This window comes from Uloborus diversus, unplaced genomic scaffold (assembly GCF_026930045.1).
Source record: "Uloborus diversus isolate 005 unplaced genomic scaffold, Udiv.v.3.1 scaffold_631, whole genome shotgun sequence".
NCBI lineage: Eukaryota > Metazoa > Arthropoda > Arachnida > Araneae > Uloboridae > Uloborus > Uloborus diversus.
Window position 1 is genome coordinate 75,344 of NW_026558826.1, and position 26,619 is coordinate 101,962.

The 26,619-nt window shown below is 32.2% G+C and overlaps 1 protein-coding gene across 1 annotated transcript in view; it reads right to left on the minus strand.

The window, feature by feature from the left end:
• Nucleotides 1–252: 252 nt before the first annotated feature.
• The window catches only part of LOC129233692 (major facilitator superfamily domain-containing protein 12-like), a gene marked incomplete at its 5' end in the record, with an annotated part of 38,605 nt that continues 12,238 nt past the window's right edge, over nt 253–26,619 (minus strand). The window contains one exon of the mRNA XM_054867672.1: nt 253–422. Coding sequence (XP_054723647.1) covers nt 253–422 — 170 coding nt within the window. The remainder of the gene's footprint in view (nt 423–26,619) is intronic.

The following is a 26,619-nucleotide window of genomic DNA, read 5'->3' on the forward strand; positions in this document are numbered from 1 at the left end:
GTAGAAAAGTGCAATAAAAAAAAATATTTTTAATTTAGAGCAGCTAGGGGGGATGTATCACATGTGATACATCAGGACCAAGACACTACAATCAGAATTTTTTTAAGTATCAAGCAAGATTAAAATAATTAATTAAATCTTAGTCTTTAATCACACAATACATACATTTAATAAATCCAACATGAAAATCAAGCTTTATTGACGTTTTAGGTACATATTAGTAGTATCATAGTAGTACAGTAACATTATTTTTTATTTTCGTGAAAAGCGTTGAGCAAAAAAGTCAGATGATACATCCGGATCATCTTCTTCCATCTCACTTCCATGATCACTTCGATAATCATCTTCGTCTGACAGTGAACTTACATCAGAATCATCACGATTCATCAGCTCCAAAACTGCATCTGGTGTCAAATATTTCACTGAAAAAAAAAAAAACTTATTAAAAAAAATATCATGAAAAATAGATGAACACCTCAACTAAAGATTTTACCTTGAAAAGTAACTATATCACTCTGCAAATTCTTCCAAAATATTTCAAAAAATTAAAACAAAATAGATTAAAAAAGTGTGTTCTTAAAGTGATTAGGACCCCTTGTATCACATGTGATACAAACAAATTTAACAAGTCATTATGCTTAAATATTTCAATAAAATTTTATTTTTTTGGTGTTAACTAGTAAAAAGTACACATGCAAAGAAAATGCATAGCTTAAAAAGAGTTTAATATTTGTATATAAATAAGAAAAAAATATTTACTTCGAGGACGCGCAGCCATCTTGTTTTGATTCTGAGACTCTACTTGAAATCCCTATCATGGAAAGGTACTACCATCTGCTGACTAAACGAGAAAATTATATGCGGTATTTCAATTTGTATCACATGTGATACAACCTGTCCCAAATTTTCTTTTGCGTTTCAGGCTTCACAAAAAATTATGAAACTTATGTATCACATGTGTTACAAGGGGACCGAGGAGAATAAATTAACAGAGCAGGCTCTCGTCCTCTTAAATCTTCTCGGTTTGGATTATAAGTGTTGTGCAGATACAAATTTTGCTGATTACAGGTCAGTGATTTATTTGTAATAAATTGTAATTCTTTGAAATGTTGCCTTGCAAAATTACCTTCATTATTTTTAGAAAAATCAAACCTTTTATGAGAGTATCTGCATTGCTTGGCGTTGCATAGTTTACCTCGAGAATAAAAGTTGTTGCATGTGACACATGTGTAGCAATCAGGTTTAAGTAAAAGAAAAAAAAAATGGCAGTGTAGAAATTCCTGTTCAACATGTAGAAAAAAGCAATTTCATAATATAAAATTGAAATTTACACCTCTTTGGATGTCTTTAAAATTTCAAGAGTTCAGTCATTGTTATCAATAAATGTAAACATTCCATTTCACAGATTTTCTGGCAAAAAAACCCCTAAGGAGTTCTCCCCCCCCCCTCCCACTGGAGCAAAAAAAAAAAAAAAAAACAGTTGTGAAGTTGTAAGCATCAAAGGATCACTAATTTGTGTTATATTTTCGGCTGTAACAAAATTTACAGGTTTGAAATTTGTGACTTTTTTAATTGGCAAATGAGTTCAACACGTTTACTCATATTAGTCCAGGATCTGAAGGAGGTTGAGTATGAATGGAAAGGCTGATGCAATATTATTTCTGATTATTGTTACAGGCACGATAGTGATTATGAAACCACATGTCGCCCCCCCCCCTGGGTGGTCGACAACCCCGGGGGAGGGGGAAAGCAGTGGGGGGAGCCGTTTGCTAAAACACTCATTACTCGTGAACTATTTGAGGTAAAACACTGGAAAAGGTGGCAATCGACGCAGCAAAACAAGAGCTTTATAAAAGCTAAATGAGATTATGGTCCTATCTTTGTTGGTTACTGAGTAAAATTTTATTTTTTGCTAACAAGCAAAAAATTGTATAAAATACGCAAAACAAACTTTTTTTTATCAAGATAAATTCTAAATCAAAATTGTTTAATTATTTTTCAAATAAATAAAACCCTAAATATCATTATTCAGTCTGTTAAAACTATATATGTATTGTTAACACGTTGAAAAACAAAATGACAGTAGCAAGCTCAAACACGATTCACAGTATAGTTCAGGTTCTGTAGGGAGGTTTTGAGCATGTGTGGAAAACCTGATACAAAATTATTGTTACATTCCGATTATTGTTACAGGCACTATAGTGATTATGAAAACACATGTCGTCTCCCCCCTCGGTAGTCGACATCCCCAGGGGAGGGGAGAGTAGTGGGGGGGGGGCGTTTACTAAAACACTCATAACTTGCAAACCATAGGATGTAAAACACCGAAAGAAATGGCAATAGATGCAACAGAACAAGGTTTTGAAAAACCTAACTATGTTTATATAGTCCTATCTTTGTTGGTTTATGAGTAAAATTCCTTTTTTTCACAACAAAGCAAAAATTTTGAATAAAATATGCAAAATTTTTTTTTCAAAGATAAGTTCTTTATTAAAATTATTTAACCATTTAGAAAATCAATAAAGTATGCAAAAATACGTTAAAATGTGAAACAGAAATAGCAAGAAGCACCGCCTAAGTCAGCACTTTGCATAAAGCGGCAGCATGTTAAGGAGAAAAAAAGCCTTACCCTTATGACGAACCATCCATTCTGCAGTTAACGAACTTATTCTAATTGTAAAGTATGCATTTGTGACTTTTGTTTTATAATAATTTTGTTATATACAGCTTTAAATTTGAGAGGAACTAGGAAATGAGGCCCACGGTAGTTTCAATTCAAATGCAATTTTAATTTATTTCTATTAACTAGTGGTACCCGCACAGCTTTGCTCGTAGTACAAAATTAAAAGGTCTTTTGGTTCGCCTGTATATTTACAAAAAATGTATGGTGAATTTCTCGCCAATTGACTTGCCCGTGTTACGGTTCCACGTTATGATAACTTGGTAATTTACTCGTCCATCTTATGATAATTTTGCTCGGGAAAATGTTCTTAAAATTGGAATAGAAAAAGAACAAAATCGAATTTTCGAAAAATCGCTTCGAGGTGCACACTCCCATGCTACAAATTAACTTTGTGCCAAATTTCATGAAAATCGGCCGAACGGTCTTGGCGCTATGTGCGTCACAGAGATCCAGACATCCTCCAGAGAGAGATACTTTCAGCTTTATTATTAGTCAAGATTTATATTTTTACTTTGGACAAATGAATATTGCGGGTATTGTTTCATATAATTTACCCAACAAAGAACAATATTATAAAAAGTAATATGTACTAAATGTATGTAGTATATGTAAATATAAAGCATTAGAAGCTTCTTTGAACTTATATCAAAACAAATATAAATATAAAATTATAAAGTAAATTTCTTAATTAAAAAAAAATCACCACTTGAATAAAATTGGTAAAATAATGCGTATTAAAAATAATTCTAGAATATCAATATGCATACATAAAGTGACTAAGATTTTTAGTATTAATATATCAGACATTCTGAAAGATGAATTTCTGATACATTAAGACTAAAAATCGTAGTATTAATTAGCCCTTTTAGTTGACTTGTAATTATTCAATTGAATCGTTGTCTTCCGATTATTTTGTATTTCATGGGTTTTTGCTTTAGCCTTAAAAGCACAATATTTACAGCAAGATGAATTATTAATAAAACATTTACAAGATGATTATTTACAGTTCTTGCTTCGCAGGATGGAATTAAACTCTCTGGTAACACTGACAGCATCATCAGGTGTGGCTTTATTGTTTTATTTTCATCGAAGTGAAACCCAAACTTGGTTACATTTAAAGGCTCTGATAAGGTACAGGGGAATTGATCCAATAGTACAGTTCAGTAACATTTCTAGCATATGTTGACGGAAAGAATTGCAGGAGCATTGTAGAACATAGAAGAAATACCCCTTTTCTTGACATTTTTTTATATACAGCCTCTAATAGTTGGAAATTCGGAAGCACTCAGATATTGTTTAAATAATAACTCTAGTGTACAAAAAAAAAAAAAAAAAAAAAAAAAAAAAATTCTTGTCTTTTTTGATAAAGTGAAAGCATACTTTTTTGTTCCTGTTTTACTTGTTGAATCAGAGGCGGAAAATGCGTGAAAAGCTTGTAAAATTTTAGACTTTTTTTCCGTAATTGCTTCTGAAGCTAAATGCCATCCTAAATCTCTGTATAATACCAGCTGCTAAGCTCATAAAATGGCAACCTCTGGCCTTTAACAAAGGCCAATATGATATTGCCAATACAAATTCATCAGTGTCTAATCTATAAACTATTCGTCACTTTTTACCTATTTTGCACTGACTCATATGCAGGAAAACATATTCTGCTGCGTGCTTCGTCCTGGTTGGACTTGAGCATTCTAGAGAAATAAATTTATTACTTGAATCTCAGATTTTAAAAAAAGATTCGTTTTCGTTTTCAGAGCTACCAGACACCAGGAACGGATATGTTATTTGAAATGTACTTTAAAAGGTTCCTTTTATTGTCAGGAACGGCTATGCACTGGTTTGGTACATTATGAATTTTTATGAGCTAAAGGAGACTTTCCTGAACTTCTGGTTTTTAAGTTATGAAACAGCATTGCTGTACCAACCGTGTATAAGGTCCACTCGTGTAGTTTGACTATAGGAGAGGAAATATTACTTTTTTATTCGGAGATCTGCCAAATCTTTGCTACATTTGATTGTAGTGTTTAGGACATTATGGACCCGAGTCATTCCATCAATAATTTGAACTTAAGGTATTTCTTCCAGAGTTTTGCGGCAAGAAGTTCCATTCTCAATTACGTTCACGAAATCAAACCTCACGCTTTTCTTCAGTAAATCATTCTGATGAGCCTAACCTAGCGTGGGGTTTATTCTATAAGAATGTTTTCCAGATTTACTAACATCACTTTTGAGCTAACGTTTCCCAGTGTAAATGATTTTTTGGTTTGCTTTTGCTGTTTTGCAGTCGCTATTGAAGACATTGTCATTGCAGGACTTCTCTGGATAAGAGACTATTCACATTTTCTTTAATGTTCTACTGAAATTTTGATGCTGCATTTATGACAAAAGCCCCACTCACTATGCTTCATAACCAGGGGCGGATCTAGAGGGGGGCCATGGCCCCTCCCAAAGCCTTGTGGTTGTAGGAATTTTTTTAAGAAAAAAAAAAGAAAAAAAAAATATGAAAAGATATTCAAATTTAACACAAGTGTTTTACTAAAAAAGAAGTATAGGCCTTAATTGGGAGATAAATTATGTCTCTATCCTCAAAACAAAACTTTTATTTCCAAAATTTTTCTCCATCTTTTACATCATTTCTTGATTCCAACTACAGACACTTGGACGATCTCTAAATGCTGCTGTTCTCAGAGTATACCTATTGTTCACAAGACCAAAGAGAGCCTAAATTTTCGTTTTTATGACTTTAATTTCGAAACTAGGGAGAGAACCTCCCTTTCCCATGCGCTTTCACAAATGCCTTGATATATAGCAAAAAATTGCATTTTAAGTCTTCTATTTGAGAAAAATGTCAACGGAAACTAGCATATCCAGCCCTTATCACTTAACTTGCTTAAAATACACTTAAATGAAATTTTTTGGGACTTCAATTACAAATGATTTTTGATAAGACACCCTCACTCCCTAGTTCATATCGTGATGATGGCTTTAAATGGAGGTTTTTGGAGGAGCTAACAAATCTTCCATCCCTTTCTAAAATATGTATAAATACAGTTAAAAATCGAATTTTTAGAGCTTCAAAGCAAAATATTTCCAGGAAGGAAGGATTGGCGATTGCAATGAGAAAAAGTGGGCGTTGCCCGGATGATCAATGTCGGACCGAAACCTGTAACTAACCGTGGCCGTAATCGCATTTTACATAGCAAGCTTTGTTGATTTTCCCATTTGTTGCGAGCTCTAGCCTATTTCGCATTTCTTTTTACATAATAATCTCTTATTTGTGCAGTATTTTTATATATATTTCAGTGTTAGGGGGGTATTATGTTTAGTTTCGTCCAGTGTTGTAGTATAATATCTGTACAACTGTCATTAATGTCAAGTAGTACTAACATAGCTTCCTTGTTATGTTTACGTTATCGGTGTGAATTTATAATGTTACTGATATAGCGTTTGACTCCGCATTGCATGTTTCGAGTGTTTTTTATCTCTTAATTGCAAAAAGATATTTGTACCCCCTGTGCTTTTATTATTTTAAACATTTTCTGGCAGAAGAGATTCGTTACAGCGGAATGTTTTGAAAATCAAATGATACTGCAATACGCTTTTGTTCACTGCTCATTTTTACTTATTTCAAGTTAATTTCTCTTCATTTCCATGCACTTTCTTTAAAAATTTTATCAGAAGTACACATTGCAATAGTGGCTTTGTTTATACTCGATGAGTGGTATTTGTAATGTAAAACTAAAGTGCAAACATCTAACAGTCTCAGACTAATTTTAGCATTTGATAATGCATAGGTAAAAACAAAAACTTAGAAAATGCTACACATGATAGATAAATTTTGTCTCCCCTTATATATCGAATGTTAAAAATTATCCAATGTCCAAATATCTTATGAGAAATATTAATGTTTTAAAAATGGTCTTGAGATATAAAAATTGAATTCTAAAAAACTTCCATACATATATGCATGTTTAGTTGGATAAACAAACACGGAAAGATAGATGGTTTGTTTTTAGTCAAAAAAAGGGGGAATTTCTGAGTTTTGGGGAGGGGTATGTCCTCTACTCCTTTGCTACATCCTTGTATTCAGTTTGTGATGTATTGAAAACTTTTTACAAAAGTCTCAAGTGGTTTGATTGAAAAGAATACAGGGAATGAAATCCCGTTGTGACGAACTTTCAATGAAATATTCGTTTCAACGTAAAAAAAAAAAAAAAAAAAAAATTTGATTCCTGGTCTGAGTTTCAATGCATTGCTTAAATTCCATTGCAACAAAATTCCCGGTGCAATGTATAAAATGTGAGGCTCCTTGAAGTTTGTGGTAGGGAGATTTCAGTGTACATAGATTTGTAGAGTTTAAAAATACTCTTAGTTGAAGACTTTTGATATCTATAAGTTGCAAATGAGCTCAAAAGAGTATATTTATTATTACATACTTTATGTTTTAATCATAGTAAAATTTTCATGTTGTGGTTTTTTTCTGTGATTCAAAAGATGACTAAAGTAAGGCTAATACAGTGTATACCGGTTAATTGAATAAACTGCATTGATAATATCAAATCGTCAAAAATAACAAAATTCAGCTTTATTGAAGCTGTTTAGAAGAAAGTTGATTCATATAAGCTGCGGCCATTGTAACAACAAGATCCGTGGGGCCCATACATCGGGAAATCACTTCAGTGATAGAAAGAGGGGACCCTCGGAGAGTGATGTAACAACAAGAAAGTTTATAGTTATTGTATTCAAGTTAAAGGACCCTGGTGCATTGGCAAGCAAATGCAGAACTATGTGGACAAAAAGCATTTCGTTGACCCTGTTCTTGTCATTTTTGCAGAAGATTTAATTCAAGTATCACACTTGTTCCTTTCAAAACTAGCTGGTTTATCAATATTGGCAGATTTAATAAACAAAATTATCTGTCATATTGGTAACTTGCTAATCAATTATTTCGGCATCACAGTGCTATGGATAAAATTGGAGTAGAAATTAGAAAATGTTCTTTGCTATTGCTTCAGAGAGAATTTGATTTAGGATTGATTGGCAGGAAGAACCTGAAAACTGGAAACAAAACATCCCATTTTTTGAAACCTGTGAAAATATATTTCGTAGTACAGTCCATGTCACAATTGTTGGAATTTTTCTGTGGGCAAATCTACTTAAAAAGTGATTAAAAATGAAATTAATCCTGGCTAATCAAATCAATCATTGTCAAAACAAGCTTTCTTCTAGAAGAATCACCGTTTAACAAGTTTGCAAGCCTCGTTCTTAATAGAGGTAATCTATTTTTGTAGTTTACCGAGTGGCACTGATAGTGAGTTGATCTACATATTGATATATCTGCTACAATTTTATTGTGTTTAAATGTTGTGCTATCACTTTTTAAGTGTACATAAAATGTAACTCAAATAAAGTATTTCTCATACATTCACTAACTTTTATTTCAGTTTGAACTACGATTGGCAAAAACCAGTTTTATTTTTTCCAAGAAGAAATATTAAAATATCGAAGCTAAAACTGGGGGGGGGGGGGGGGAGTCAGGTTTGTAAAGTGTAAATGTCAATATAATTTTATTTTTCGGGAAAAGATTTTATAGAGAAAAGAAAATTTTACAGTTAGCTTGAGATAACTTGAAACCTCATAAGTCTAATATTCCTTCATCTTGATGTTTACAATAGGCCTCAAACCCTTGACAAGGCTATGGGAACTTCCCATAACTCAAAGGTTTTAGCTGGTTGCTAGAACTTCAAATTGTCTAGAGTTGACTGTATTCATATTTCTCATTTTATGTTTCAGTTAATGCCCACAGACATATCTAGAGGAAGTAGGCGGGTAGGAAGAGCCGCTGCCTGTCTTCTTTACTAATAATAAATCTGAAAATCTCTCTGTCTGGATCTCTGTAACGCGCATAGCGCCTAGGACCGTTCGGCCGATTTCATGAAATTCGGCACAAAGTTAGGTTGTAGTATGGTTTTGTGCACCTCGAAGCGATTTTAGGTAAATTCGATGTGGTTCTTTTTCTATTCCAATTTTATGAACACAACTATCATAAGATGGATGAGTAAATTACGAAGTTATCATAACGTAGAACCGTAACATGGGCACAAGTCAACTGGCGAGAAAATTCACCACACATTGATAACATTGTAAATACACTGGCGAACCAAAAGACCTTTTAATTTTTCTATTACAGGCAAAGCCTGCGGTACCACTAGTTATAAAATAAAAGTATTTGAATCAAAATAGATTTAAACATTTAAATTTTGATGAATTGATTTTTTTTTTTTTTTTTCAATTTCAAAAGAAAATTGAGTTTGGCTTTAGTAACTTTGTAACAGATTGAGTGTATTATTTTTTTAATTTTTTTATCACCCAGATATTACGACTAACCCCAATTTAACGTATAAAAGTTTCAGTCCCGATGATTTTGTTAAATCTGTGTTCAACTGTAGCTATGACAGAGTAGTGCCGCTACTTCCGACCACTGACCTAGTTAGATCATGACTATCAGATGAATCCATGTACTGGAAAGAAAATACTTTCTTAGCAGAATTTTGATGAACCTAACTTAGTTCCTTAATCAGGAGTTATATTAATTTGCTTTTGGAATGATTTTCTTTATTTATTTTTTATTAATGATTATACTACTAGGATTTTAAATGGAACTAGATTGAAATTTCACATTAGACACAAAATAGATAAACTATTTTAAATTGGTATTAAAAAAAAAATAACATACAGATTTTAAAAAAATAACTCGACATTAGATATTCTGTTCAAATTTTTATTGAATATTCGGTATTCAATTCATCTCTTCCAACAGCAATATGATTACTAGATATTAACAGCTGCTTTTAACTGAATCATTTTGTCGAGTAATTGATTAGATACTTCATGGAACAAAATTTTTTCTATTTAATATAAGAATGAAGTTTTGACTATTTTTCTTCAATCGCTATCGCCATGAATCCAATCCAGTGTTTATGTTGAGAGCCAAGATAAGGAAAATGCCTTAGTATTTGCAACAACTATCATAATTTTAAAGGATATAATGTATGCCGAGTTATAGAATCAATGTAAATTTAATAACCGACTAATGCTATGCATTTCCAACATGTGCACTTTAAAGTAAATCTTTAATCGTGTAATGGTATGCTTTTTACTGTCACCGAACGAGTGTTTCTTAAAGCCTGGTACTGTTGCTGGACAACATATTGTGCCTGGCAATAAAGTGTCCGAATGAAAAAATGATTTTTACAAGCAATAAATAAAAACCTAATGAATTTGTGCTGCATCTAAAAACATTACTTTTAACAGCATTTAATAATTAAGGTAGGGAGATTGAGTTGAACATTTTAAAAATAACTCTTAAACATTTACAACATTTAGCATTTTCAACAAAAAATGCTAAATTTATTATAATTAACAACCATTACATATTGAGATTCCACGAGACAGAAGAAAATTTGAGAGTTTTGATAAAAGTTATGAAAATAAGCAAGTCGAAGGGTTGACATTCTTTTTTATTGATATCGTTCAACATTCTATAGTATGATGCTTTGATTACACGTTTTAAATTTAAGAGATAGTATCGACAGCAAGTTCATGCATCATTCAAGGATAAAAATTATCTTTCAATGATTTTCATTCAAAAATGTCGATATTTTTTACTTTTTCAATAATCAAAGCAATTTAAACATTTGAAGGAATAGAACAAAAAAAAAAACTGTTGCCGGTGGACTCGAAAGTAAGACTCTAGATTCATTTTCACTCCTCAAACGCCCTCTTTCCCCCAGTCTCCGAGTGGATGAAATTGATGGAAAACACGAACTTTGTACATATAGTTTTCCTTGAGCTACATGTTTCACAAAACTTGGAGAATTATATGATTGCTAATACCAGGTGGAAATGTTTTCTGTCACTAAGTTTTACCGTTGATAAAGATTGCTGGGGATTGAATTCAAAAAACAGCAAACTAAATTTGAGATAGAGGTTTTTGTAAAATGAACAACACTGAATTAATGCTGTAAATGCCAAGAAAATTTAAATTTCAGTATAGAGAGGTTGTCGAGAAACAGGGCCAAACACTTTAATTCCGAACAAAATTCGTCAAGTTTAGAGTATTAAAATTAAAACATCAAGGTAGAGGAAAACAACAAAAAAAGATGGATATTCATCAAAAGATGGGGCTGAGGAGTCTATTTATAACTTCAGAATTTTTAATATTTAAACTCATTTTTTACAGATTTCAGAACAAGGTAATTTTGGGTTTATGTCACACACTAATTAAAATTTTCTTGTAGCAAATTCTTAAGGAGCTTTATTCTTGAATAGGCCTTGACAACATCAATATTTGCAGCGAAGCACTTTAATCAGATTTAATTTACAACACAAGCCTTTATCAGATGTGTTTACCTTTCGAAAGGTAATACTTTTCTGCTGAAACATTCATTGAAATATTTTTCTTCTGAAACTGCTTTGAAGTTATGCATACGCATTTTCAGTACTTGTAGCTTCATTCTCTCATGGAAATTCAGCATTTAAAATGTCAACATGCCAGTAAGATCGTTTGCAAGGCAGAACAAATTTATAAAACACTTCTGACTGTGCAACGATCCAACTAGTCAAAACGAAGTATAAATCCATATCATTCATATAGAGTTGACAAGAACAAATCACCTGAATAAAATTCTCAAGCTCAAAATGCATCATCTTCACTCCAAAACATATTAAACTCAAGATACGCACGATTCAGTAACAACATCACAAAAAGGTAACAAAAGCTATTTCACAACATATCGATTAGCAAAACTAAATATTATATTCAGGAATATGTTTCACAATAATAGCGACCGAAACAAAGATGACATTTCACATAAATAAGGCATAACTAGCGAAGTAAATGTCCTTCACTTAACACTGTGCAAATGTAAACAAGCACATTATACAGACGGCTCTAGACAAATCACCAAGCGTAAAATCCACAGCCGAGCTATTTTAATTGAAACTTTATTCCATCTAAGACACAAACAATTCGTTAATTTCGCCAAAATCTTTTTTTGAGATTAAGAAATACGAAAACAAATGACTTCGATTAACATGCGTTTGCTATTCAGAGGAACAGCGGTTAAAGGGCTATTTTGGTTAATCGTGACACCAGAAGAGGGCGTCTTGGACCGCTGGAATCGCCAATTGTGATGTGGTTCCACACAATAATTCTAATTTTGAAAACGAAGAATATATAGGCAATTAAAGAAACTGTTTGTTTCTAGAAAAAATATTGTTACGTTCGTGATTTGCTCTAAGGAAGCATGGCTAAATAGAAATTAATGCTGCCGCAACTGATCGTGTTGATATTAAGAGTGTAGTAGTAGTTTGATTAATGCTGTGTGTTGTTTATTACTAGTTGCATTGGTTGGATGTCTTGAAAATTTAGATTGTTTATCTTGAAATTAAAAAAAAAATAATCAAGTATATTCATTTCTAAAACCACCGATTTCAACTTCGACGCTTGAAGAGAAGCACGAAATAAAGAAACTGCAAAAGAACGTATTTTATTGCTCAGCATTACTAACTATATTTCTCTTCATTTTATCTGTATAAATATTATTGTGAAAACTTTATACAGCGGGCCCACCCGCTAAATTAAGGCACGAGCCGCCACTGCCCTGTAGCCGGGTGGTTGAGCCTGTCTGTGAGCGGTCTTGTGGGTGTGATTACCTATCTTCTAGTTGCAAATTTGTCTTTTTTTTTTTTTTGGTCTATTTCAACAAATAAAAATGTGAAAGATTGCTGTTATCATCACATACAAAAACGGATGTGAGGGGCTTAGAACGCAGTCCTCTTTAAATTTAATGAGCGATTACTACCGTATGAAATTCGCAACTCCAATCAATTGTAGGGGGCACTGCAGCCACTGTCTAATGGCGGATGAAAAAGGTAACACAAACAAATGTCGTAACTTATAACTTGCTTTGAAGCTTTGTAAATGACAGTAAGTTCTCATCGTATTTGTGGGAAACTTTCTTTTCTATTCCTCTGAAATAACACTACACCATAGACTGTACTTTGCTTTACTCCAACGAAAACACGTGGAAAGGATTGTTTTACCCTTTTTCAGTAGCATTGCTAATCACCGCAAGGTAGCGTATTCGAGCTCTGGAGTTGCGAATACTCTGCACTACACCATTATTTAAAACATGTTTTGAATTTTAATCTATAAAATCACTAGTTTTTCGGGGGGGGGGGAGGCAAAAAAATATATTTTGGTACCTTCATGCTTAAGAAAACAAAGTAAAAAATATCATTTGAATTAACTTATTCGAGCAGAGGAGACTTAAAGCATAAAAAACAAAGAAACGTCAGAAAAATGTATCCTGTATATTGAACAATGAGAAACAATTCTTACTTTCAAACGTTTCCTACTAAAACTTTGTAATTAAGGGTCCAGGATGTTATCTTTAAATGTGTTTTTACTTTGATTAGTCAGCCTCTGGCAGGGCCGGATTTAGCTTTTGAAATACTCCGCGCAAAAGGGAAAAATTGGTGCCCCTTCTGAACTGCATGTATAAAGACCACCCCTTCAAATAAATAAATACATGCTCTTTTTTACATTTTTTGGCTAACGCATAAAATGTGTCAAAGTAACTTGGCAATTAATGTAAATATTAATAATAATTTTCCAATTGGTTAACAGATATTTGATTCTGGTGATTTCTAATTCTCCATTCAGAAGACAGCAGTCTGAGACAGAGTGGATCCAACGTCTGGTTTAAGTGGGAATCCTTACTAGAATATGTGCACATACATTTGGGGACTTGTGTTATCTATGTGGAATCTGGAATTAATAGAATTATGCTTATGTGTTACATGCATGTTACTAATCCTTTTTCTACGTGCAAATAAATAAAATACCCAGTTTGAATTTTGAGATCTTGAAATCTCAGATTTTTTGCAATCACGAATTGCGATAGGACCCTACTCATTGGGTTTCTTGTTTCTACTAATGGCTCTTATCGCAACTATAATTGAAATTCAAGACTTTAAAATTTAAAGGAATGCCAGGGGCTGGTTGTTATCTGATGAATGCTATCTGCTGGATACTTTTTTCGAGAAAAGAAATATTGTAAAAAGTCGAGGAAGTCGTTTATAGATAATTCGATTCCGAGGCACGTGGACTCCTGCATTATAATAGAAAATGAAATCAAAGGACGGACGTCGTTCAACGATCAAGTGAAAACAACAAGCAATTCGTGATTGCTCAAAAAAAAGAGCAATGTGAACATTGCGTCATGGCTTTGAGCATAAATGCGGGGTCCAGGAGTTACATCCTGGAAAGTTTTCTAATTAGTAGCTCTATAAACGCTATTTTAGACAATCTTTGATGATATAAGGAAAAGAAGGAATGTTAGGGGAAACTTACTTTGGAATTTTTCGAACTTGAAGGCTCAAAACAAAATTTTAAACGAATAGAAATTTTAATTCTGTAATCGAAACTTGAAATAGGGAAGGGAAGAAATGGTTGTCAAAATGTCTAGAGAGGAAAATTTAAAAAAAAAAAAAAAAAGCTGCCGTTAGCAATCTTTGTCTTTTTTTTATTTATTTCTAATGCGGCTGTTTTAGAGGCTTTGACTTTTGTACACCTAGTGCGATCTCCCGATATAGCATCCATTCCTTCATGTGGCACCGAGCCACGATAATATCGACGTCCAGTTTTCTGTAATCAGATGGAGGTACCTGGGCTCTTACGATGCGAAATTGAGCTGGGAATTTATTTTTTCCAAGAGTACTTCAAGCCAAACAAATAATCGAGGGATGTTTTACATGCCGCATGGTCATACGACCCGGGCGCTGTCTATTTTATGCATCTTGAAAATCCACCGATTGGAGCCAGGTTTGAACCTTTGTCTTCAAGCGTAAGCCAGCGCCTAACCATTACACAACTCGGTCAGTCATCTTAAGAAAAGGAATGGGATTGGAGAATTCTCCATAGTAAATTATCAGTTTAATTTCCAAAATTAGTTTTAGATGATCTTCGGGATGTTAAGATGAGGAGAGTTAAGTGCCTTTCCCCGCGGAATTTTTCGAAATTGAAATCGTTTGAACAGAAGTTGATCTTTAATGTTGGAGAGGGAAGGTTCGGAAGAGCTTCCGCGAAAACTTTTCAAAATTGAAATAATAACTACACAAATTGTAAGCAATCTTTGATGACATTAGGGGAAGAGGTAAGAGTCGAGGAGACTTCCTCGGAAAATTTTCAAAATAAAAGTTTTGAAAACAGCTATATAGACAATCTTCGATGATATTATAAGCACCAGGTTTTAGGGTTCTAGGGTTTCCCCTAACCCTTGGAACTCTTTCAAAATTAGAGTCCTAAAAACGCAAATATTAAAATTTTTAATTTTCACCCTTACCTTACATTTTAACATGTTTGAATTCAAACGCTTACAGTCCAGTAGAATATTTCATTGTTTTGAACGGAGGTGTTTTTATTTATTTATTACTTTATTTTTGTGTGATAACTATGGTCATTTTTTCTACTATGTTTTATTTTAAATATCGTGCCTCATTAACCTCCTGCAGAATTCTTGTTTTAACCTTCGTTTCTTCCCTCAACCATTTAACTTCTGGTGCAACTTTTCATTGCAATCGTTTAAATCCTCACTTCTCTCTACCTTGACTTATAATCTGTTTGAACCATATTTCGGCGGCACATACATTTTTCAACATTTAGCTGAGAGATTTTCATTGTAAGGAACAAAAAAATGAAAGTAAGAAAAACAGAAACCGAAAAACATCATTTCCCCAGACTCTATATTGTTTATTTATAAATTTATACATATTTTAGTCTAAAGCTTTCCATGAGTTTCTAAATTGCACTGAATACTGTAAAAGCACTTATTCTCGCGAGGCTTTAATTTTCGCAACCCCGTCATAATCGAAAATTGTAAACCTCGCGAAATATTCTTTTACTTCGGATTTTTCAACTTTCGATTTTGTTTATAAAAAGATAGCGAAATTTTCAGCTCGCGAAATCACCGTTATCTTCATTTTCGTGAAAACTACGGCTCACAAAAGTTAGTCCTATGAAGGTAGCTTTTTTTTTTGTCCCTGTTTAAAGATGTTTCAAACGTTCATCTCAACGGCTCTTAGTTGGTTTTTCTTATTAGTCGAGATGTTCTCTGATATAGTACTAAATATATATATTTTTTAACTTGCATTTTGTTTCAAATTTTGCAGAAAAAAATTCTCATTTTCGTTATTATGTTTTTGTTAACACGTTTTCTGGATGTTCACCCCACTCTCCTTCCTCCTCCCTCATCCTGGTGACTATGGGCACCCCGATTTGAGGTCACTGTGATCGCTCAAAAATTTCGAGTTTAAGCAAATTTTGCCTGACGATTCTGTAAATTTGCAGACATAATTGAAATATTTAAATGCCTAAATGTAACTATTTACTAGAAATGTAAGTACATATGTGCATATCCGTATTTTATCATTCTGCAAAGCTTGGGGCTTCGTTCGGCAGAGAATTTCTCTCCTCCGAAAAATTTAAGTTCGGGGCGCACCTGATGGTGTTCATCATACTGATGATTTTCTTTCATTAAAAATGATTTTAAAGTCTCTGTAATTAGTAAAAGTTCGACAAGAACTAACATCTTTTCCTTCAAACTTGTGCAGACTACGATTATACAATAGATAAAGGGATATCGTGATGCGCCCTCTTCATTTGTAGATGGTGCCAGTATTTTTTTCAGAGAACTTTTTTTTTCAGCCGCTCAGTTGCAAATATTTTTCTCATTTGGATTTGGCAATTTTGCGCCCCTCAAATTTTTTACTCCGTGCCGGGGCACGGACTGACGGAGCATTAATCCGGCTCTGCCTCTGGACCAGTTTTTGTTAAACTTGGAAATAATGCTCTCAACATGCACGTGAGACGTGACCTACTTTTAAAAGCGCTTGAACACTTCCAAAGTATTTCGAAAGGTGTCTGATTCATATGGACAATTTTTGGTTAAAAATCATGCTCTTTGATTGAATATCTAAATTGTTAGCAAAAATAAAAAAGTCTGTAAAAGGAGTTCAGTTAGGTCTCTGTGCAAGCTGCGCAGTCACCACTTGCTTCACCCGTTGAAGAGTTTTGCTACGCACTATGAAGCGCCCAGTTTATAATTATACAATTTAAAAAATAAAAGAGAATATGTAATGATATTTAATGAGTAAAAAACGAGGCTAAGAATTAATAGAACCAAACAAAAAGACTATTATGTAAAAGATAGATTTTATTATAAAATACATTAAATATGTAAAATAGGTATCCAAGTGTTTTAGTAGCACTTGAAATTTTTTTTCAGAACCTAGTATACATTTTATACACATTTAGAAAGGTGCTGAATGTCTTTCCATTTCACTTTTGAGTTTTTTTTTTTTTTAATGTAGAATTTAAATTTCCAAATTACAAACTATTGTAAATGAAGAAACAATAAGCATAGGGGAAAAACAAGATTTTAAAAATGAAATTTTCATACAGAAAGACTTCTTGTGAGCAAAAATCTACTCACAATGTGTCAAACTCATCTTTATTCAGTGCATCCACAATTTATTTATTTCTTGAAAAGTGATTCAACAGTTTTGAACACAAAATATAGTTTTAATCTGAAACAAAAACTTAACAAAACACATTTCAAATAGATTGCATCATTAAATTTGATTGCTTATTTTGCAATAAAAAAAAATCAATCTGTGAGTTAAATAAACAAATATATTTTGTGTTTATGTACACTAAGAGATAAAAACAAATGATACTCATAAGATGAGATGTTATAAATAGATAAAAATGAAAGCAATTAAAATGATAGGCTAAAGCACTGTTGTAAAATGCTTTAATCTTTTTAGCATACTCACAGTTCTTTCACCCTTTAAAGAACTCCATAAGCTCAGAAATAGAATATGGAAGTTTGCGGTGTTCTCAAAACAAAATTACAGCTGTTTTTTCAAAAATAACTTTTTTGTTTCACTACAATTAAGATTCTGATGTCAAACAACAGAACATGATGAATAAGAACATAATGATAACATGAAAAAGTAAAAACTTAGGGGACATATGTGATCCATAACAATCCTTAAAAGGTTAAAGCTTTCACCACAGCACAAAGCACATCATTTGATGTGACAATGAAATTCTTTCATCAACGTTTATGACAGATCGTAATCTACAAGTGTAATGCTTAAAATGCTTACATAAAATTTTAAAGCAGTTGAATTGTTTAAATATTACTTTTTTGATTAGCATTTTACCCCGGCATGAATGAAATACAATAAAAATATCATGTTCAACATTTAAACAAACTGTATTTCTTCTTGATCATATAAGTACTTTAAAGTCAAAGCAAACTACTGAAAATCATCTGGGTTTTCAATAAAAAAAAAAAAAAAAAAAAAAAAAAAAACTGTATTTCTTCTTGATCATATAAGTACTTTAAAGTCAAAGCAAAATACTGAAAATCATCTGGGTTTTCAATAACAAAAAAAAAAAAAAAAAAACACATTAAAAAAAAATTGTCAACTCCAACAGAATCACAGATACATTGCAACATTTAAAAAAAAAATTTTGAAATGTATATAATTTCAACAAGTAAAATAAAGATACATATGGGTGAGTCTCCAAAAACCTGACACTTTTCAATCACATTTTTTAAAAAAATAAAAAAGCAGAAAAAAATTATACTTACTCTTTGCTAGGAACTTATTAAGAGAAAAATAGAGGGAACTCACTTTAACTATGTTACACCCTCAAAAGAGGAAGTCAAATTTTCATACAGCAAGAGACTGACAAGCAGCACCAGGAGAGTTACAAAATAAATTTCTTCATGGGTTATCTAAAATGTAACTACAGTAATAAAGAAATAACTGAAGCCTAAATCAAAAAGTATGGTTATTAAATGACAAAACAAAATTTATGAAACCTCTCTTAATGGACATCCCAAATTTCTTCGAGTACAAGTCCCACATAGGTTTTTCCATATTATTCACTCTGAATAACTTACACTCCGAATAACGGACAGTCATTTCAACGAAAAAAAATCGATTGCTACATTAAAATTTTCTTTAAGTAAGCCATACACAGTATGATAAAATTTACAAAAAGAAAAGTTACCTTCTCATTATCTGCGAATTGTTTTATAGTTCAGGAAATACAAACATAAAAACCAAAAAGGGAATCAGCAATATTAATAACATATATATATATTTTTTAATTTAAAGCAACTACGAAATTTATAACAATTTCACTAACCTATTCGAGCAACATTTAGATAAACAAATGTCTAACCAATAAGTCTCTTTTGGAACGATTCGTCTGAACAACAACAAAAAATATTAAATAAATAGAATTATTCCACTGATACATTTTTTATTTATCGTTTGCCAAATTTAACTTTCTTTTTTTCAGTCAATCTTATTTTCCAACTAATGTATTAGAAATATATGCTTATATTCTACGGGGTGCATTAACAGTGCTTGAGCAATAATACTAGGAGAGTGATTTTTTTAGGACAGGAGTATCACAATTTCTATACAATTTGCCTGTTGCGTAAGCCCAGGATTATAATTAAGGTAACTAATGTTATTTTTCGATTCCAACCTCTTAATTCAACTACACACTATATATATGAGTAGAATTACTATTTTTCTTTTATTTAACACTAGCGGTACCCGCACGGCTTTGCCCATAGTAGAAAATTAAAAGGTCGTTTGGTTCGCCAGTATGTTTAAAATAACGAACAATGAATTTCTCGCCAATTTGTTACGTTAATTTGCTCGCTCATGATACGGTTCCACGTAATGATCATTTGTTAATTTACTCGTCCACGTTATGATAAAATGTTCTTAAAATTGGAATAGAAAAAGAACAAAATTGAATTTCCGAAATATCGCTTCGAAGTGCTGACCCCTATGCTACGAACTAATTTTGTGCCAAATTTCATGAAAATCGGCCGATCGGTCTAGGCGTTATGCGCGTCACAGACATCCAGACATCGAGACACCCAGATTTTCAGCTTTATTATTAGTAAAGATAGAAAGGAGAATGACAACAAAAATGTTTCATTCCCATTTTTGAACTTCAAAGTTTTAGTAAGAACAGCAGACAAATCATATGAACTTAATACTCAAGGAATCTAACAAAATAGTGATAATAAAGTGTTGTAGCACAGCAAAACAAAAATTCCTTTTTTTAATCTATAATAATTGAACTCATTCCTAGGACAGGAGAATGACATAAAACCTGGTGACAAAGTTTAAAATGATGTACGTTGATGATTTAAATAATTTAATTTATTTAAAGAATGCTATTTTACAACTTCGAATATACTTAATTTTGTACTAAAAATTGAATTTGTGGAATGTTGATATAAGATTTTAAAATAATTTAAGTCCATTTGAAAAATGGCTGGGCTCACGCCAAAAGTGTGACTTTCTGGTTACTTAAAAATTTTTTTAGAAAAATCTAAATGAGTTATTGTTTTAATAAGAGTAGAATAACATCAGGTAAGTTTTTCTAACTATTAAAAAAATTAAAACATTTTCCGAGTTAAACAAGTTTTGTGTTAGGTTACGGGGACATAATATTGTTAGAATTTTGGAGAATCACCCATAGGTAAAAAAAATATTGAATTTTAGTTAATAATATTTCTGATCAAATTTATTTGATAATTTATCCAAAAAACCTAAACACATTACTAAATTTATATAATTATAAACATAAAATTTACATTCAAGATCACAGTTAGGTATCTCACATCAAGCATGTTCAAGCACATTTTTTAAAAACAAAATCCCATTGCACATTGCACTCTATATTGACAAAATAGCTTTAGCTTGATTTTTTCTTCGTAAAATAACTTACATCAATTTTGAATGACAAATGCTATTCTTTTCTTCTAAAGCAAGCAATAACATCTTAAAATGTCATAAATTGATGTTGAGACAAAAAATGCAGGCTCCTTTTCTTTCTTTTTTTTTTGGCTAATACAGTAAAACCTCAATTATCTGAAGTAACTGAGACTGAGAGTTTTCAGAAAATCAAAAATTGTACATAATAGAGAATGCTTTATTTTTGTGGTAATTCACAATTACAAAAACTATTTTTTACTACATATAATGAAATTTAATGTCCTTTATACAAACACTTAAATATAATTATATATATATATATATAGCAGCATACAAGGTGCCCACCTAGAGGGGTGGGTCACGGCGCATACTGCGCTATTTAAATTTTTAAGGGGGTTGTTATCTCTTTTATTTGGAGGGGTGGGGGGGGGGAATCTTTAGGGAGGTTCGCCCTTACCCTTAGAGGGGAAGCACCCTTGGCAGTATATAATACAGTAAAACCCCTCCTAACGGACATCCCTCAAAGGCGGACACCCTTCATATGCGGACAATTTTTAATTCCCCAGTTCCAATGCAAATAACATTATTAAACCCCGTCCTGCGGGCACCTCTCTGTTGCGAACAAAAAAAAATTTGTCCCGTTAGTGTCCGCGAAACAATAAATTAGCACACGACTAGTGTGGATACTTGACTTATTGAAGAATTGTTCTGCATGCTATGCAATGGAACTGGTAATACAGATTAAAAAAGTTGGAGCACATCTGTGAAAGTGAAACTTATATTAGTTAACCTTGCACCAACATTAGGCTTTTTCGAGAGAAAAAGGTTATCTTTAAAGAATGAACATCTTTAAAGAATGAATTCCAGTCACCAGAAACTTTTAGATAATCAAGGTTATACTGTTCACACAAATTTCTTAAAATACACATCCTACATTTTAGTTCATACCTAAATCGCTTAACTACTTAGCTGAAAAGCATTTTAAATATAAGTTCAAGTTCCCCTATGTTTCCAAGCCATCAGAATCATCATTATGAAGCAGAGGTTTTGATTCTTTAACTTTTGATACACTTTCACTCCATCTCCTGTTATTTCTGATGATTGAATTCCTGTGCAATTGTTCTGTAAAGGAAATTCAAAGTAGATATTTTAAGATTGATTTGCAGAGATAATATCAAAGTCAATGATAATGTGATAAGTTTATTTTTATTACAAAAAAAAAAAAAAAAAAAAAAAAACTACATGGGGCTAAATTTGTAGTTCACAAAGAGCAAGTTTCAACACACAAGCATTAGATGACAAAAAGTTGAAATACATGTGAAAAAGAAACTAATAAACATTATAATTTTTTTTTTTATTTTTAAATATTGTGTGAGTTTAGAATCAGCAATGGAAATAAAAAAATACTTCTCTCACACTTTAATATAATGTTGTGTTTCTTTTTAAATTTATTCCCCCAGGGCCGGATTTGGAAGTGTGGAGGCCCCGGGGCAATGAAGGAGTGGAGGCCCCTAATCAGGATTCGAAAAGATCATCATATTTTCGAAAATATCCGATACTTTGATATATATCCGAATATTTTGATATGTATGTATATATCCGATATTTTCGACCCATGAAAGTTAGGATATTTTGTAAAAAAATTATTGTGGGGGCCCCTTTGTTGTGGAGGCCCCGGGGCAGTAGCCCCACCTGCCCTCCCCTAAATCCAGCCCTGTATCCCCCCCCCCTTTTTCCTTTAATTTCAATTTTCTATCAGATTATCATCACATTACAAGCGCTTTGTTTTGGAAGGCAATGACGCTTTTGTATTTATTTTCTTGGAATATGTTAAAATTGTGTTTTTGGGTGAAAATTTTTTTTAGTTGCATTGTATACAATGAACAAAATCAATAATAAACACATATATGAGGCAGTGAGAAGCAAAGGGATGCAAGTGGACTATTTTAAACTTTGAGTAAAATGCGTTTAAAGATCAGATTCTGGTGATCTGATCTTTCTTGATTGATTTCTGAAAAAAATCAATAACAGCCTATATGGGTGTTATTGATTTTTTTTTTCTAAATCATGCTATACAGCAGCACCTACCAGGGCTACTAGTACTATCTCTTGCCCGAAGACAGAGGAGAAGTTCACCTACCATTTGTACTGGTTATTCCCAAATTTTTAATTTTGCCACTTGCATCCCTTTGCTTCTCACTACCTCATATGATTTTTCATAGACCATTTGCTTTCTCCTCAGTATTTTCTGCTTTATAAAATAATTTTAAAGACAATGCTCAAATCAATCTTTGAACACAAACCCGGAGAATGGTAATTTTTAAACCACATACATATTTTTCCATGCATGAAATGAAGGCCAAAATACAGCAGAAAGGGTGTTTTGGGGTTGCAAAGAATCCCCTCTTATTAATGTAAAAAAACTTATGGGTTTATGGATGTAGGGAGTTGTAGGAGAAATGTTCCATGAGGTCAAGTGGTTTGAACCGCTGTTTTTAAAAATTTACGATAGAGGTCACAAGTATTTGTTCATTAAATATTGGTAACGGTAACAGCACTTTTAGATAACATTATTGCCTGTCTTCAAATGGAGTTACAGGTTAGCCCAATATACTACGCCATCCTATGATGTTTATGACATACAACACGGGTTCAATCTCCTGCATTAGAAAAACCCATCGCCACTCCAGCATCATGTAGCAATACATATTAATTCTGAGGTTGAATGCAAAAAGATGGGAAGCTGCTGGAGAAAGTTACTACAATATGGTAGCAATAGAAATTTTAAAAACCTTGAGCTATATTCAGTGCTTTTGAAAGGCCATTAAATTCAAAACTTAAAATTAAAAGAATTTTACAATTTTTAGGACTATGAGCATCATAACAGTTTTTGCACTTAATTGCGTGTATGGAATAAAATAAATTTGATTCAGAGAAGAATCGAAATTGCTAGTGCTATATTTATAAACAAGATAAAAACAAAACACTATTTTAAAAACCATGAGAAAATTAATTAAAGAAAGAAAAACAAATATAGCAAAGATATTTAATTTAAATTAAAGTATATAATAGGAAAAAATAGTGCACACTTTTTTCCATTTTCCCATTTATTAAATAATGTTCTCAAAGTTGGAATTTCTCTTCGCATACTTATATGATACATCAAAACAAAGGTCTAATTTTTAGCTTTCTTTCCTAGTAAAAGTCAGAAAAAGAAGAAAACTGCATGAACAAAGGCTTAATGCATCTTTTAAAAAAAAGTCAAAAAATAAAATAACAATAATAATATTAATATCAAAAAATTAAAAATTAGAAAGTAGGGCATTGAGAAGGGAAAAACGTGTCTGTCGATCTGTCCCCCCCCCCCCCCGAATAACTTTTAAATGAAAAGTCTGATTCAAACAAGAAAACATTTTACTTAAAAAATACTGGGGAGGACACCTCGTTCTCATATTTCACTTTTTGATTTGAACAATTTTTCATTCAATTTTGAACAGTACAAAAAAACGTAACATTAGTGCCGATGGAGAAATTCAAGGCAAATATTAATCCCTAAGTTGTGGAGGCATATTTGCTTAAAACAAAATTTGTTAGAAAAAACTCTCGATGGAGAACATGTATAAAAATATCTTTTTGATTGGAACAATTTTCTGTTCAATTTTGAACAGTTCAAATCACTTAGAGGGCCCACGGGGAAACTAAAAGTCACTATAGATCCCCAACTTAAAGACGGATTTGCCTTAAACAAATTTTGTTGGAAACAACTCTTGATGACCAACTCCTGACTCCGACTCTTTGAATTTTAGGGCCATTGATTCTGACTCCTGCAGCCAAAAATTAGTCGGACTCTGACTCCGTAGCTTTAAACACAATTTAGACACTGAGGGAAAATGACTGACTCCGATTCTTGGAATTTTAACATCTTCGACTCCGACTCCTTTATCTCAAAATAAGTCTGACTCTGACTCTGCAAACATGGGCAGAGTTGCGCATTTTGAATGAAAGTGACCGATTTGAACTCAGAGTCTTTGAATTAAAAACCTTCGACTCCCGACTCTGACTTCTTAACCCCAAAATGAGACTGACTCCTACTCTATAGCAATGGTTTTTACTGTGAAATAATCATTGTTGATATTATTGTTTTCATTTTCACTCTCAAGTTTTAATTTATGTTATTTTTTTTTTCAGTCCTTTATGTTTTAACATAAAGATAAGTGCAGATGGGCAATTCCATGGTGTCGGACGTAAAAAATGAAGAAAAATTTCTCAGTTTTAATTCCATTTACCAGGTATAAACTGTTCCAAAATGACCAAATTGATTTACAAGACACGTACTACATCCCACTGAATAAAAAATCATGTTAGTTTTTCAAAATAGATCCATAAAGTATAAATTAAAAAAATTTAAAGAGTTGGTGTCGGACGTAAACACACAAATAGTGAAACTGATGGTTCGCTTAAACATTATTAAAAGTCTGTGAATTGGCTTACATTTTAATTTTAAAAGCAACATAATTCTAAAGTATACTTATGATTGAAGCATATTTTACAGTTTTCAAATGATATTATAAGGAATAAAATTATTTAAAAAATATTTATAGCTTGGTGTTGGACGTAAATTGTTCATATTGGATGTAAACTATTGTTCTTAAATGTAAATACATAACAATGATTACAGTTATAAATATGCAAATTATAGGTTACATATACTGAAACACAATTTACCAAGTAAATTCAAAAGTAGGGTTGATTGGGGGAAGTGGGACACTGGGGTAAGCGGGTCACCCCCAAAAACTGAAATATCCATAATCCAGATGGTTTTTATACTTTTTTAAAAATTGATTATGTCATGGTTCATCACAGTGATTAGTTTTACACATATTTCGGTTATGTGGAATTTTTTTTCTAGGTCAGAGAATTTAGTCAAAAAAAAAAAAAAAAAAAAAATCTGAAAAATATTTTTTGGCAAGTTTAAGCAGCATTTTTCAAAGAAGTGTTTCCCAGTCAGCATTCATGTACAGGTTAACTTAAAAAGGTGCATACTGCAATCAGAATTTTTGAGTAAATTATTATTAAAAACTTTTAGAGGAGGGGCCCCACTTACGCCGTAAAATTTGGCTATAAGAGGTCCCCACACTATAGGGTAAGTGGTTCCCCCTGTAACTGTGAGGATTTGAAAATCAAAAACAACTAAGATGAAATATTTGTATTAGTGAACTACAAGACAACTATGATGACATAGTAGGAAATGATAGTCCAGCTACAAAAGCTGGTGATTAGTTATTTGTGAAACTTACCTGAAAGAAAACCATCAAGATTTATATGGGTTGAATATTGATAATGGTTCTTCCTTAGCCAACTTTACATTGATGCAGTCACATTTAGTGTTTCCAATATCTTTTTCCACTTATAGTTTTGGCAAATTTGCCAAAATTGATCTGAATCAACTATATTACGTTCATTCAACACACCTTTTCTCAAAAGGGATACACAGTAAATGTACACAGTAAAGTCACTAAGTTGTTTTTCATGCATGTTTCACTTTAACTTTGAAATTAAAGGCAAAAAAAAAAAAAAAAGAGAAACACAGTTGAAAACATATGTGTTTAAAGGAATGTAACCGTGTCGGACGTAAATGGTGTCGGACATAATTTTTTTTTTACGTCCGACACCTAGATTTTAATAAAAAATATTCACTTGTTACAAAATTAAAATATGTTAGATCCATGAGATTGAAAATCTTGCTTTGTACCCAAAAATGCATGTATGTAGCTTTAAAATTATTGGCTCAGCATAATTAAATGCACATTTTGGTGTCAGACGTAAAACACTTAATGTACCCCAGAGGAATTCTTTTACAAATTGAAATGAATTATATTTTGACACATTTTTACAACATCACCAGCAACACATTGAACCTTTAAATGGTTATTCATCTCAATTCATAATATTAGTATATATTTTTTGGAAAAAACATAATTTCTTCGAGAGTCGCCAAATATGGTTTGAAAATACTTAAGATGTTGACCTTAGTTTAACCTCCTGTAACT